This window comes from Hypomesus transpacificus, chromosome 14, assembly GCF_021917145.1.
Source record: "Hypomesus transpacificus isolate Combined female chromosome 14, fHypTra1, whole genome shotgun sequence".
Classification (NCBI taxonomy): Eukaryota; Metazoa; Chordata; class Actinopteri; order Osmeriformes; family Osmeridae; genus Hypomesus; species Hypomesus transpacificus.
The window spans coordinates 110,072-125,833 of NC_061073.1; the positions used below are offsets into that span (position 1 = coordinate 110,072).

The following is a 15,762-nucleotide window of genomic DNA, read 5'->3' on the forward strand; positions in this document are numbered from 1 at the left end:
ATTACAGTGTGGTATGGGAGCTGCACAGACAGGGACCGCAAGGCCCTACGAAGTGTGGTCCGTTCCGCTGAGTTCATCATCGGCAGGAAGCTCCCAGCCCTACAGGACACCTATCACACACGTTGCCTCAGGAAAGTTGGCGGGGATATAAGAGACTGTTACCACCCATCCTTCAGTCTCTTTACCCCGTTGCCTTCTGGCAGGCGTTACCGCAGCATCCGGTCGCGCACATGCAGACTGGACAACAGTTTCTATCCAAGGGCCATCAGGCTTCTGAATAGACACTGATATGGACATTGATTCACTGCACACTAGTCACTTATACACTGTCACTTTCAGTACTGGTTGCACTATCAGTAACATTGCACCACTGTACCTCACTGTACTTCGCTATCAGGCTCCTGTATGGTCATTGACATAGTCACACTGGTCTGCAATTTTGCACTACTGTACTGTACTCCACCTAGGTTAGAATAGGTTATAGGGTTGTAATAGGTATTATGTGCATTTAGGGTTAGTATAGTGTATTATTTATTGTTATCTATATATTTAGGAAGTTTTAGTATAGGGTTAGTATAGTCGATTATTTATTGCTATCTGTATATTTAGGCAGTTTCACTTATTTATGCTCAGCATAGATGTAAATTATCTTCTGTGTACTTATATGTTATGTTATGCCAGGAGCATGCGTTGTCTTGTCTTAAGGATTTCAGTGCCCAGTCTGACCTTGTGTTGTTCTGTGTACCTGACAAATAAAAGACTTGAACTTGAACTTGTCTGCAGCAGGTCTGCTGCCCCGCTCCTGGCCCTTCCCCCAGCAGGTCACATTGTGGGCAGCGCTCAGCTGGGCTCTTACCTCGAGACGGCCCTGAACTCCTCCCCTCGTAACCTCCTCCTCTTCCTTCAGGACAAGGTGAGAGAGCCCCGACTCCAGACCCGTCCGTCCTCTGGGGTCGTCTCCTGGAATTGGTAGTCACTACTTGCTCTGTGATGATATGCTGGCCTCTGTGTACGCTGTTTTGCCCTATATCTAACCTCTCTCGCTCACCCTCTCTCTCTCACCCTCTCGCTCTCACCCTCTATCTCTCACCCTCTCACTTTCTCTCACCCTCTCACTCTCTCTTTCACCCTCTCTCTCTCACCCTCTCTCTCACAATCTTTCTCTCTCACCCTCTCTCTCTAACCCTCTCCAGTGTTTCCTCTAGGATGTTTTTCAGCTGCTGGGGGGGGGTTCCTTCCAAATATCGGGGCATAAATACACTCTGACCCCGTCGCTCTCTGAATTGTAACTTACTTCTAGTGTTATTTTCCTAATTGAAGCATTCAGGCATCTTTCTCTTCTTGGAGGAAAAATTGTAGCTAACAAACTCATCAGAAAATAAATCAAGAATATTTAACACATCTTACGGAATCAAACCGGCAACCTTCTGATTAATAGCCCAAATCCCTAACCGTGCAACCATCTGACTGTTTGTATATCTGGGTGTGTTCTGCTCCTCTTAATGTCTCCTCTCTCCCTGCCAGCTGAGTGTGGAGGACTTCACTGTGTATGGAGGAGCCTTCGGCAACAAGCAGGACAGTGCCTTTCCTAACCTGGAGGTGTGTTGTTACATCTACACACTCACACACATGAATACACACGCACAGACACACACACTCTCACTTGTATCTTGACGGTGCCCTCTGTGGCCTGTTGTGGTTAATTTGTACTATAACAGGTATGTTGTTCCTGTGTTGTCCTCCAGAAGGCGCTGCTGTCGTGTTCCTCCCCTCTTGTGCTTCCTGCCGTGTCCGGACTCGCCTCCAGCGCTGTGATTGGTCAGCTGCAGGACCAGTTGGAGACCTCTCCTCTCTACATGGACGCTGACACTCTGGCCCAGCTCCGCCTCAACGCCTCCAACCCCGCGCTGCTGGTGTTCAGACTGCCCTACAGCGTTGGGTACATACAAACACGGATACATTTATAATTTAGCAGACGCCCTTATCCAGAGCGACTTACAGTAAGTACAGGGACATTCTCCCCGAGGAAAGTAGGGTGAAGTGCTTTGCCCAAGGACACAAAGTCATGTGTCAGTCACAACTTTCTGATTAATAGCCCGACTCCCTAACCGCTCAGCCATCTGACGTGTGTATAGCCACCCTATACACACGCGGATACGCACACACACGTAGACAAACTTGGCACAACCACACCTATACACACAAACAGTAGGTATGGCTTAAGTAACTGTGGGTGTGGTCTCTTTCAGGGTAGACCTGATGTCAATGAAGGACGTGCTCAGTGGGAACGGTGAGTTAGCTACTGTACTTCCTGTTAGCTACGGTACTTCCTGTCATGAAGAAAGGAACAGTGAGTTAGCTACTGTACTTCCTGTTAGCTACGGTACTTCCTGTCATGAAGACAGGAACAGTGAGTTAGCTTCGGTACTTCCTGTCATGAAGACAGGAACAGTGAGTTAGCTACTGTACTTACTGTTAGCTACGATACTTCCTGTCATGAAGACAGGAACAGTGAGTTAGCTACTGTACTTCCTGTTGTGAAGACAGGAACAGTGAGTTAGCTACTGTACTTACTGTTAGCCACGGTACTTCTGTCATGCCTTGCCCAAGGACACAACGTCATTTGGCACGGCAGGGAATCGATCCGGCAACCTTCTGATTACTATCCTGACTCCCTCACCGCTCAGCCATCTGACTCCCGTTCTTAAAGCTAACTGACTGGTTAACTGAGGTTTAAACATTACAATCTATCTGGTGTGTGTGCAGGGTCAGCTCATATCTGATGTGTGTTGTAGATGAGGTGATTGGTCAGGTGATGAGCATAATGAAGGCCCAGTCTGTCCCCTACACTGCCATCTACACCGCCCTCCGACCCTCACGGGTAAGTGTGTGTGTGTGTTTGTTTGATGCTTGTTGGTGTATGGTTTTATCTTTGCTTAAAGTCCTTGTGTGTGTGTGTTTTTTTGGTTAGCAGTGGTTTTACACTGTGATATTTTCTTATCTGGTCTCTTTCTACCTAACTCTCCTCTCTTTTTCTCACCTGTCTCTTTATCCTAACACTCCCTCTCTATCTCTCCACTCTCTCCCACTCTTTATCCCTCTATTTCTCTCCACCTCTCTACCTCTCCACCTCTCTACCTCCCTCCCTCCCTGCAGGAAGTGTCCTCTGTGGTGTTGGAGGCGGGTCTGGGCGGGGGTCGTTCTCTACTGCAGGCACGAGGCTACGGGAGAGACCGCAACAGGAACAGGGAGAAAGAGAGGGAGAGGGAGAGAGAGAGGCCTGGGCTTTACCCTCCTGTGGAGTACAAGGTAGCGGAACTGAAGCTAACACTCACACACACTAACACACACACACACTCATGTGGCTTGGTGATGTGTTTCTCCTCTACAGGAAGACGGATCAAGCTGCATCCTGTTGTGGGCGGGGAACCTGTCGGTCAGCATCCTGCGGAGCGGCCGCTGGGAGGGGCATGACCTCACCCCCACCACCTTCGGAGAGGGCGTCACCCCCAGGCTCCAGGGTTCGTCCTGTGACAAGTCAACCTCAAGGTCAGAGGTCATGGAAGGCAGGACGAAGAAGTCATAATACTAACAGGGAAGGAGGAAGTGATGTCATTAATAGGGAAGGAGGAAGTGATGTTTTTAACAGGGAAGGAGGAAGTGGCCACTCTCGCCGGTCGTTTCATGCAGCTGCAGTCCATGTTGAACGCACCTATTAACAGGGAAGAAGGAAGTGATATAATTAACAGGAAGGGAGGAAGTGATGTAATAAAAAGGGAAGGAGGAAGTGATGTTATTAACAGGGAAGGAGGAAGTGATGTAATTGACAGGAAAGGAGAAAGTGATGTTATTATTAAGGGAAGGAGGAAGCTGACAGTATTCTCTGTTGCTCTCAGACTGGTGTTGAACTACGAGAACGTCCTCGGACATCGCTCCTTCAAGCTGATGTAAGTTCACTCACCCACCCACTCACCCAAACACACACACACTTACCGTCATACACAAAGTTTTCCCCTAAATATCCTTTAACTCTACTTCTTTGTGTGTGCTCCTGCTTGCCTGTGTGTGTGTGTGTGTGTCTGTGTGTGTCTATACGTGTGTGTGTGTCTATACGTGTGTGTGTCTATACGTGTGTTTGCATGTGTCTATACGTGTGTTTGTATCTATACGTGTGTGTTTGTCTATACGTGTGTGTGTGTGTCTATACGTGTGTGTGTGTCTATACGTGTGTGTGTCTATACGTGTGTTTGTATCTATACGTGTGTGTTTGTCTATACGTGTGTGTGTGTCTATGCGTGTGTGTGTCTATACGTGTGTGTGTCTATACGTGTGTGTGTCTATACGTGTGTGTGTCTCCAGGTTCATCATGAAGCAGAGGCACTTCCCGGTGTCTGCACGGCGCTGGTTCACCCTGGACACGGTGGAGCTAGAGTATGACGGCACCAGGGCCACATTTAACGGCAGCCGCCACATCTATGCACCGGCAGAATACTCATACCGGTGTGAGTACGTCCGGAGCTCCAGCTACCCTGCACTGGTCCCGCGCTCTGACAAGGACCCCGCCAACCAGTGGAGGGTGTACTTCCAGGACTTCCAGGTGACTCCTACTCCTGTCCTTTCATCCTCCTCCTCCACCTCCTCTCTCTTTCTCCTCTCATCCTCCTCCTCCTATCCTTTCCTCCTGCTCCACCTCTCTTCCTCCTCGCCTCCCCCTTTATGACATCAGTAGGGGTGACATCAGTAGGGGTGACATCAGTAGGGGTGACATCAGTAGGGATGACATCAGTAGGGGTGACATCAGTAGGGGTGACATCAGTAGGGGTGACATCAGTAGGGGTGACATCAGTAGGAGTGACATCAGTAGGAGTGAGGCTAGGGCTGCACAATTAATCAAATTTAAATCACGATTTTGGCTTCCCACGATCAAATTTGCGTGATCGACCGATATTTAACATTCGTCATTCCGTTCACATTAAACATTTTTAATTAAAAAAAAATATATATTTACACAATGGAAAATGGAAAATTGCCCTGTTAAAATTTTGCTACATTATCTTATTGTTTTATTTATTTATTTGTATTCCTTAAGGAAATGCACTGAATTTTGTTGAATAAGAGGACCTATTTTATTTTGATGCACATATTTGTACATTAGCAGGAATGTAGCACAATATGGATGTGAAAGCAGTTATAAATAGTCTATGTGGCCATATATATGTTTAAATCAACAAAAAAAATTGATAATTAATCGTGATCTCAATATTGATCAAAATAATGGTGATTATCATTTTGGCCATAATTGTGCAGCCCTAGGTGAGGCAGGCTGCTCTATTGCAGAATAAGAACTAACACCCAATCCCTCCCTTCTCTTTCCTCTCTCTGCCTTCAATGCTTTTCTTCTTCTCGTCTTCACTTTTGCTGTGCCTCCTATGTGTGTGTGTGTGTGTTTGTGTAGATCCAGGGCTTCAACGTTACGGGCAGTGACTTCTCCTACGCCAGTGACTGTGCCGGCTTCTTCAGCCCAGGGATCTGGATGGGGCTGCTGACCAGCCTCCTCATGGTCCTAGTGCTCACCTACGGCCTACACATGATCATGCAGCTGCAAACAATGGACCGCTTCGATGACCCCAAGGGCCCCGCCATCTCTGTCCCCCAGACAGACTAACATACACATACACACACACACACAACACACACACAACCATCTCTGTCCCCCAGACAGACTAACACACACACACAAACACACACACAACACACACACAACCATCTCTGTCCCCCAGACAGACCAACACGTACACACACAACCATCTCTGTCCCCCAGACAGACCAACACATACACACACAGCCATCTCTGTCCCCCAGCCAGACTAACACACACACACACACACAACCATCTCTGTCCCCCAGACAGACCAACACATACACACACAGCCATCTCTGTCCCCCAGCCAGACTAACACACACACACACAACCATCTCTGTCCCCCAGACAGACCAACACATACACACACAGCCATCTCTGTCCCCCAGCCAGACTAACACACACACACACAACCATCTCTGTCCCCCAGACAGACCAACACATACACACACAGCCATCTCTGTCCCCCAGCCAGACTAACACACACACATACCTTAGTGACCTGTTATATTCCTTTCCTTCTCCGCCCTGTGTGTATCCTAACTGTCCATTGAGGGTAGTGAGAGCTTCTACTGGCACTGCTGCTGTTGTTGTTATCATTATTATTTATTCGGCTTCTTCAGCCCAGGGATCTGGATGGGGCTGCTGACCAGCCTCCTCATGGTCCTAGTGCTCACCTACGGCCTACACATGATCATGCAGCTGCAAACAATGGACCGCTTCGATGACCCCAAGGGCCCCGCCATCTCTGTCCCCCAGACAGACTAACATACACATACACACACACACACAACACACACACAACCATCTCTGTCCCCCAGACAGACTAACACACACACACAAACACACACACAACACACACACAACCATCTCTGTCCCCCAGACAGACCAACACGTACACACACAACCATCTCTGTCCCCCAGACAGACCAACACATACACACACAGCCATCTCTGTCCCCCAGCCAGACTAACACACACACACACACACAACCATCTCTGTCCCCCAGACAGACCAACACATACACACACAGCCATCTCTGTCCCCCAGCCAGACTAACACACACACACACAACCATCTCTGTCCCCCAGACAGACCAACACATACACACACAGCCATCTCTGTCCCCCAGCCAGACTAACACACACACACACAACCATCTCTGTCCCCCAGACAGACCAACACATACACACACAGCCATCTCTGTCCCCCAGCCAGACTAACACACACACATACCTTAGTGACCTGTTATATTCCTTTCCTTCTCCGCCCTGTGTGTATCCTAACTGTCCATTGAGGGTAGTGAGAGCTTCTACTGGCACTGCTGCTGTTGTTGTTATCATTATTATTTATTCAGAAGGGTGGTGAGGTCATCCCTGTCGTGACCATCGCTTCCATGTTTATACCCCATGTTAGCTGAGACTAGAGGCTCCCCCTCTCCACAGCTGGGACCAGTGGTGTCAGAGAGAAGCTCTGTAAACTGTAAACCAGCTCTGTAAACAGGAAACCAGCTCTGTAAACTGTAAACCAGCTCTGTAAAATAGAAATGAGCCCTGTAAACAGCAAACAAGCCGTGTAAACAGGAAAACAGCCCTCTAAACAGGAAACAAGCTATGTAAACAGGAACTACGGGAGTAATCTGAGAAGAGTAGCGACAGGATGGTTTAGTCAGTTAGCGACCGTCTGGTTCAGTCAGTTAGTGACAGCGTGGTTCAGTCAGCTAGCGACAGTCTGGTTCAGTCAATTAGCTGGGCATTGTACATATGAAGACACATAAATCATATGCATATTGTGAAATGTTATTTACTGGTGAGGCTTGTTTTCATTTTGTGCTTTGTTGTGTACGTGTTTACACAATGTGTAGTCTTGTTTAGGTGTTTTTTCTGAAACTGTAGGATGTTACTGTATCTACTTTCAATGTTACTAAAGGGAGGAACCTGCACCTGAGGGGAGGGACCCAGCAGCGTGATCCCTGACCTCTGGCTCAGGGTTAAGGGCAGGGTGAGTTAGCCGCCAGGTTAGATAGGAAGCTATCCAACTTAGATAAGATATTAATCAATAAGATACATTAAATAAATAAACTAAATAAAAACACCAACTTGGATGAGGGTTGTTGACCTTGTTAAGTGGTCCATTGTCCAATCGTATTTTTTTACTGCCAACAAATTAATAATTTAAATAATTACCCCAGAATAAAATCAGGTCTAGCTGTGATCTACTTGTGGTGATCTTCCCAGGTGGTGACCTACCCTGATGATGATCTACCCTGGCTATCTACCCTGGTGGTGATCTACCCTGGTGGTGACCTACCCTGGTGGTGACCGACCCTGGTGGTGATCTACCCTGGTGGTGACCTACCCAGGTGGTGATCTACCCAGGTGGGGACCTACCCAGGTGGTGATCTTCCCAGGTGGTGACCTACCCAGGTGGTGATCTACCCAGGTGGTGACCTACCCTGGTGGTGACCTTCCCAGGTGGTGACCTACCCTGATGATGATCTACCCTGGCTATCTACCCTGGTGGTGATCTACCCTGGTGGTGACCTACCCTGGTGGTGACCTACCCTGGTGGTGATCTACCCTGGTGGTGACCTACCCAGGTGGTGATCTACCCAGGTGGTGACCTACCCTGGTGGTGACCTACCCAGGTGGTGACCTACCCTGGTGGTGACCTACCCTGGTGGTGATCTACCCTGGTGTTGATCTACCCTGGCTATCTACCCTGGTGGTGATCTACCCTCGCTATCTACCCTAGCTATGTACCCTGGTGGTGATCTACCCTGGTGGGGTGATCTACACAGGTGATCAAAATAGGATCATTTCAAATCTGATAAAACAACGTTTTTAAGATATTCAGTTGGACAAAAAAGGAAACAACTGTTAATTTTAGTTTTTGTGAGTTTATTTGTGTGATTGAAAGTGTGTCAGATGAGGTTTGGTGTGAGGCCCTGAGTGTAACCCAACCTAATAAACCAGCTTGGACTATGAATCACCCCTTTGTCTTTTGTGAACTGTCAACAACAAAATACTTTTTGGTGATCTACCCTGGCTATCTACCCAGGTGGTGACCTACGCTGGTGGTGATCTACCCTGGCTATCTACCCTGGTGGTGATCTACCCTGGTGGTGATCTACCCTGGCTATCTACCCTGCCTATCTACCATGGGGGTAACCTACCCTGGTGGTGATTTACCCTGGCTATCTACCCTGGCTATCTACCCTGGGGGTGACCTACCCTGGTGGTGATCTACCCTGGCTATCTACCCTGGCTATCTACCATGGGGGTAACCTACCCTGGTGGTGATTTACTCTGGCTATCTACCATGGGGGTGACATACCCTGGTGGTGATCTACCCTGGCTATCTACCCTGGGGGTGACCTACCCTGGTGGTGATTTACTCTGGCTATCTACCATTGGGGTGACCTACCCTGGTGGTGATTTACTCTGGCAATCTACCCTGGGGGTGATCTACCCTGGTGTTGATCTACCCATGGGATCTACCCTGGTGTTGATCTACCCTGGTGATGTACAGGATCTTCTTGTGTATGAATGACTCTCCTGACCCTGGTGTGCTACTGACTGGAAAGTACGAACCACATCACACATGAATGCCTTTTAAACATGTTGATTTATTTTTAGTATTCAAGCATCATTCATTCAGGATTTGGTTGATTAGCAGCAGAGCTTTCTCTGTAACCTAATCAAAGAGAAACTCTGCATTAAAGACACCAGCTAGATAAAGAGAATAGTAGAGAATAATGACACTATAATATCAAGTGATCATCTGAAAGCAGATGGATGAATTAGTAGAATCGCATTAAAGCACATGAATCACACAGGAGAGAAAGAGAAGTTAATGAAGGGTTTTCTCCTCTGCCCTAAATGACACACCACCTCTTCTTTCATTGGTGCATCACCTGCAAGACAAGACATATCTGGAGACAGGCTTCACAACACCTGTGTGTTTGGGTGTGTGCATGTAAGGGTGTGTGTGTGACAATATGTGCAAGTGAGAGTTTGTGTGAGGATGTGTAATGGGGTGTCTGTACTTACAGTCATGAAGTTCATTCAGCATGTAATCATCTCTGTATGGGACAGACAGAAAGACTGTCACCATCACTACCAGGCTGCTATTGTCATGAACAGTAAAAAAGCAGGACAACAATAAAGAACACAGCGGTCACTTGTGGGAAGTGCAGAGTGAGTACTCACAGCTACAGGTGTAATTAACATCCAGGTATTTATAGGTTCCACGACAGGGGTCCCCAAATACGTTGTTAGCAGCCTTGACATTGCATGCTTTCCTCCCATTGCATCTGAGGAGAGAAGGAGGAGGATCAGGAGAGAGGGGGTGGGTAGAAGGAGGAGGAGGAAGGGTAGAATGAGGAAGAGGAGAAGCTATCCACTGGATCAACTCCAGCCCTTATACAAAAGCTAACCACTGAACAACTGCCCTTTCAAAAAGTGAATACACAGTCACATTATTCTCTAACCCAACCTATTTCCATAGGGAAACACACCAGAAACTTTGGAGTGTTGTTGGTTCTCGTACCTGCGAGCCATGCTGCTGGTGACAGAGCGAGCGCATCGGGTATTGCGGGTCTTGGACCAGGACTGACGGGATGAGCACACGCTCCGAGACCTGCGACCATATGCCGCACCCTGGACCCGGATGGTGCCCCAGCCTGGGGGGGAGAAGGAGGGAAAAGAGAGGAAAGAGGGAGGTAAAGCAGGTGGTGTTTTGGAGAGATGAGGAAAGGGTGGAGCAAGCAAACTGCACTCTGAGCACATGACTGGAGATGGAGGATCAGGGAAATCTTACCACATCTCAGCCTGGAGACACTCCCCTCACAGGACACAATGCGCTCTGCCAAACACACACCAGCTTAGTCATCATTAAGAACAACTGCAACAGCTTCAACACAGTAGACTACAGGAGACTGTAGATACAAAGCATCTCTAATTGAAACACGCACACATGCATATATATAAATACACACTTGTTACACAAACACGCATGTGTAACAGGTGTCATTGCGTCACAGGTTTGAACCTGTGCGTCTGACTCATGCACACAACCACCACCTCTTGTTTTTATTTCTTAATAGGTTGTAGCATTCTTTGTTCTGTAGCTTGCATTTGTTTTTATCCTCATGCTCTTCTGGGTTTGGCAGAAGGACCCAAACACAAAGTGCACCTGTCACACGCACAAAGTACACTATCACACACACACAGTACACTGTCACACACACACAGTGCACTGTCACACACACACAGTACACTCACTTGGGTGAAGGCAGATGTAGGTCACATCCAGGTATTTGTAGGTTCCATGACAGGGATCAGAAAACAAAGAGCAGGAGGCAACCAGAGAACAGCTGGTCCTTCCATCGCATCTGTTGAGGTGGAGGGGAGACACTTGAAACTAGAGCACCATGTGTGCATGTCTGTGTTTAATGTGAGTTTTGTGTCTATGTATGTGTGTTTGTGTGTGAGTTTCTTGTCTGAATGTGTGTGTGTGTGTTTAACCTGCTTTTCACCACAGGCAGTGTTCTCCTGTTGACGCAGTTGGTCTTGACAATCTGACAGTATGGACAACGACTGCTGCAGACTCTCCTGTCTGTGCGTCCATAGTTAGCATGGAGCACCTTGATCGGAGAACTCCCTGAAACACACCATAGTCCCTCTGTCAGGCTCTCTCCATACACCAGTATAACAATTTACCAGTATAACTGTACCAGTATAACAGTGTATCAGTATAACAATATACCAGTATAACAATACCAGTATAACAGTGTATCAGTATAACAATATACCAGTATAACATTACCAGTATAACAGTGTATCAGTATAACAATATACCAGTATAACTGTACCAGTATAACAGTGTATCAGTATAACAATATACCAATATAACAATACCAGTATAACAGTGTATCAGTATAACAGTGTACCAGTATAACAATACCAGTAAAACACTGTATCAGTATAACAATACCAGTAAAACAACACCAGGATCAGATTTCAGAACCAAAAAGGGTTTTATTGGCCATGAAAGTTTGCACAGAGAAGGAATGTACTTTGCCAGGAAGGTGCACACATTAACCTTTAGATGCGAGAGTTCTAAATATTTCCGAAGCTCCCACCAGAGTGAGTTATTTTTCAGAAACGGAAGCTAGCCAGCTTTAGTTAGCTTCCGTTACCTAGCAACCTAGCATAATACTCGTACATTTACATTTATTCATTTAGCAGACGCTTTTATCCAAAGCGACTTCCAAGAAATACCAAAATGAAAATAAATTAATTAATAAATGTAAATACTCGTAGCAATGCTACTACCTGCTAGGGTAACTTGTTAGCTTCCTACTTGTAAATTTTGAAGCCATACTATGGCGTTTGTCATATAGTTTTTTGTCTACCGGAAAATAGTCAGTTATAATGTTCAAAAATACACGTGCGACGCTACACTGTGGGGCCCGCTTTCAAAAGATCACAGGGTTATGTGCGACGCTATTCCTTAACTGGTTAAACATAAAGGAATCCTAAAACTTAAATATGTGGTCTAACTATACTACAGGTACAAGTCTACCTAATAAAAATACGAATAGTACAAGAGATACAAATAGTACAAAAGATACAAATACTGTCATATAGTGCAACTGCAATGTGGCAAGGTGTCATTGTACAGATTGTGACACCTTGCCACTGTTATACTGGTATAACAATACCAGTTTAACAGTGTATCAGTATAACAATACCAGTATAACAGTGTATCAGTATAAAAGTGTACCAGTATAGCAGTTTATAACAATACCAGTATAACAGTGTACCAGTACAACGGTGCTACACTATCAGTATAATAGTATTACAGTGTTACAATGTATCTGTGTGTCAACGTACCACAGCTCAGGGTTGTCCGTTGACCTTCACAGACTACTCTTCTTTCTGTAAAGAAGAACTTTCATAAGTTTATATGAAGGTTAAAGATCCATTCGCACTCAAACACACACAACAAAGTTTTACCTGCCCCTGTAGACACACAACATGCCAGCACTGAGGAAGACACAAAGAAAAAATTTAAAAAATTTGTTATGAGCTTTTTCTGCTTCAAATAAGTACATTTGGCTACCAGAACATTAAGAACATTTAATTTAAGAAGATTTCTTAAAATAATGTGATGTTTACTTAAATCCCTTGATGAGCCATTTATACTAGAAACAAGTTCAACTGGACTTAAAAGCAAAAATCAAGATGATCACATGATCGCACTCGGTTAGAAGTACAGTTGATGCAGTGTGGCAGTTTGGTTAAATATTGTATATAATGGCAGGTAAAAGTAACAAAGCATTTTGGGCCATTCGGCTCTTTCGGAAATCTGAAACATTAATGTTAAAACAGTATTAATTTAATATTTCATTCATTTAATTGGATGCTTTCATCCAAAGCACCATGGAAATAGTATCATCTTTGAAGTATTGACTACGCTCAGATCCCCAGAGCTGAAGAGGCTGCTATGTCTGCTAGAAAAACATGTTTGGCAAAGCTCTTAACATCACCACGCAACATGTACAGTTGGTCACAATACCTAATTGAGGGACTAAAAAGTTATATAAATCGTAAACTGTTTCTCTTTGGTTGAACGTACACAATAGTACAAGTTGCACTTCGGTAATAAGCAATAATTAAAATAACAAGAATAAGAAATTATTAACAACTAATGATTTTAATGGTTAAAACTAGAAAAAGGTGACTTTCACTGTCACAAACCAAAATCAAATTCTACAGCGTCAAACCCAAATAATCTTTAATGATTTAAATACAAACAAGTCCCCTCTAGCCCCCCCTCCCCAGAGAGACCATGTACTTACAGATGAGGGCGCCAAGCGTGAGGAGAGGAGTCATGGTGTCTGGTCAGGAAGATGCTGAGATGGCTGCAGGATCCTTCTATTTATAGAGGAACTATTTCCTTCTGATGAAGAAAGATAAACCATCAAATTGGCTGCTTCACAGCTACCAACAATTTTCTGTTTTGATGGAATGTTGTCAGTCCATCTAGGGGTAATCTGACACATTGAGGATGGTACCTTCTTACAGCCATATCACGCAACTGCATGGCCTGGGGTGTGGTGCCCCTTGACCCTGCTGTACAGAGATGACACTGTCTGGATCCGTGGAACGTCAGAATATATTCTTCTATTTCCAGGTAAAAAACTGAAAAGGTGTCAAACTCACAGCTCATGTGAATTTTTTATGTTTGTGCAGTATATTATTTACAAGTATTTCTTGTACTGTACTCACACCCAAAACAATTTACAAAAGGAAAATATCTAAATAAACATTTAATGACATAAATTGTGTTAACCCAAAACAATCAGAAAAATAATTACTTGGTAAAGACAAATTGGTCAGTAAAGGGTAGGGTTTCCACCCCACAACAGACCCACTCCTTAAGCATGTTTACATACTCCAACAGACCTTTGTAATGCCTTTAACCCAGCAGATGATTCTGAGGGATCTCAGAAGGAGTCAGATCAGACATTTTCCACTTAACTAAGAGTTTAGACTTGGGTGTACAATGTACACTTAAATATTAAAGTTGTAATCTCACAACCTTTCAAAAACTAATCAGATTCAGTTTGTTGTCTTTATTGAAGAGTTATTTGTTGGACACTACATTTTGCATTGCTTTGTGGGAAATTTGTATTCCACTAAACAGTGTATAACCCCCATCTTCAAATTTTGGGAAAATAAAACATAACATATTTATTGTGTATTTGTGGGGTATGGAGCACATTTGGACGCACCGTAACTCTCCCGTCTCTAGGAGAGCAGATAAGAGAACGTTAAGTAAAACTTAACTTGCTTATCTCTGGAGGAGCAGAGAAGGAAGTTTCCTGAAACCTAACTATCAGTTTGGAGGAAGTAGGTTGTGTAAGTATGAGGAAAAAAACTCTAAATGTTAACCTACCAGATAACTTGCTTATCTCTGGGGGAGCCGATGAGGAAGTTTCCTGAAATGTAACTATCAGTGGAGTAGGTTGTGTAAGTGTAGCCGGTGTGAGAAAAAAATATCAAAATCTCAACCTACCATATTTCCTCTTAGGTACCGTTCCCACCTGGTTCATGTGACCGTATTATATAACTTTTTTGATGAACATACTATAATTTTTATTTGTTAAGTTTGGCTTGTTGCTGTGTTCGGCTGTTCGTATAGATTGTGGAAGAACAATTGTCCATAATCAATTTTTTTGCATTTCCTATAAAAACGGGACAACAGCATGACTGGGTTGGTGCTGTAAAGAATAGCATACTCGTAATATTTTAAAAAAGTTGTTTGGGGAACCATAACTTGTCATGGAAGGGAATTTCAAATCATGCCTGGCATTAGTGGCGATGTGTCCTGGCTTAGGTTACTGAAATGAATTTGCACAACAGGCAAGGGATCCACACAAACAATAAATATACCTCATTAGAGTGAACTCGGTTCTACGTTCTAGACTGATCTGTTATTGTTTACGTTCCAAAAAAGGTCCACATCTGGTTCTACGTGATGTTCTTGTTCTTCTGAATGTTTGACTTGATCACATGTTCGACAGTCCTGCAGGATCTTTTCTTTATAACGTGTTCTTGCTTAACCAGACGTTCCGGTAACATTGACCCAACAGGAAAACGATGATTTACCACAGACTTTCTCATTTTCTCATTCTTATCAGTTCAATATGTAGGCTACATTTATAGAAAATCAACTTAAATACATAGGCTACAACATTTAGCCTAATGCATTAAACAATGATGAACAATGATTTCAGAATGAATAGCCTACTTGAAACGTATGGCTCTATGGTAGTTTGTGATTTTAAATGTTTAGGCATCAGGCATATAGGCCTATAACTCAATCTAAATTATCCCAGTATAATTGTCATAGCTACATAAATGTAAACAATACATTTAGATTTACATTTAGTCATTTTAGCAGACGCTCTTATCCAGAGCGACTTACAGTAAGTAGCTTACAACTGCAAAACTAACCTAAATCCATACATCTATCCTTCATTTTCCCGACACAAAAACCATGTTAAAAAGTTAGGCTACTGGATAATGTATTGATTAATGGTAGGGGA

The 15,762-nt window shown here is 44.6% G+C and overlaps 2 protein-coding genes across 4 annotated transcripts in view; one reads left to right on the plus strand and one right to left on the minus strand.

The window, feature by feature from the left end:
* The window catches only part of atp6ap1a (ATPase H+ transporting accessory protein 1a), a 9,720-nt gene extending 3,237 nt beyond the window's left edge, over window positions 1-6,483 (plus strand). Inside the window, exons 2-12 of one of the 3 annotated variants that reach the window (XM_047033657.1) lie at window positions 784-913; window positions 1,525-1,599; window positions 1,746-1,939; window positions 2,250-2,290; window positions 2,796-2,881; window positions 3,157-3,309; window positions 3,392-3,549; window positions 3,897-3,947; window positions 4,360-4,597; window positions 5,456-5,560; window positions 6,305-6,483. In XM_047033657.1, the coding sequence (XP_046889613.1) occupies window positions 784-913; window positions 1,525-1,599; window positions 1,746-1,939; window positions 2,250-2,290; window positions 2,796-2,881; window positions 3,157-3,309; window positions 3,392-3,549; window positions 3,897-3,947; window positions 4,360-4,597; window positions 5,456-5,560; window positions 6,305-6,409 (1,336 nt within the window). In that variant the 3' untranslated portion in view covers window positions 6,410-6,483. Of the gene's footprint in view, window positions 1-783; window positions 914-1,524; window positions 1,600-1,745; window positions 1,940-2,249; window positions 2,291-2,795; window positions 2,882-3,156; window positions 3,310-3,391; window positions 3,550-3,896; window positions 3,948-4,359; window positions 4,598-5,455; window positions 5,740-6,304 lie in introns of those variants that run through there. The other 2 variants (XM_047033656.1, XM_047033658.1) reach the window with 2 other exon arrangements.
* A 2,767-nt stretch (window positions 6,484-9,250) lies between these two features.
* LOC124476492 (L-rhamnose-binding lectin CSL3-like) lies at window positions 9,251-13,586 on the minus strand. Its single transcript, XM_047033660.1, has 10 exons — window positions 13,510-13,586; window positions 12,665-12,694; window positions 12,542-12,586; window positions 11,171-11,306; window positions 10,928-11,037; window positions 10,464-10,508; window positions 10,194-10,326; window positions 9,854-9,957; window positions 9,695-9,726; window positions 9,251-9,558 (listed from the first exon to the last, which is right to left on the minus strand). Coding segments are annotated over exons 1-9 (639 nt in total). The 5' UTR covers window positions 13,544-13,586; the 3' UTR covers window positions 9,251-9,558; window positions 9,695-9,724.
* Window positions 13,587-15,762: the final 2,176 nt, after the last annotated feature.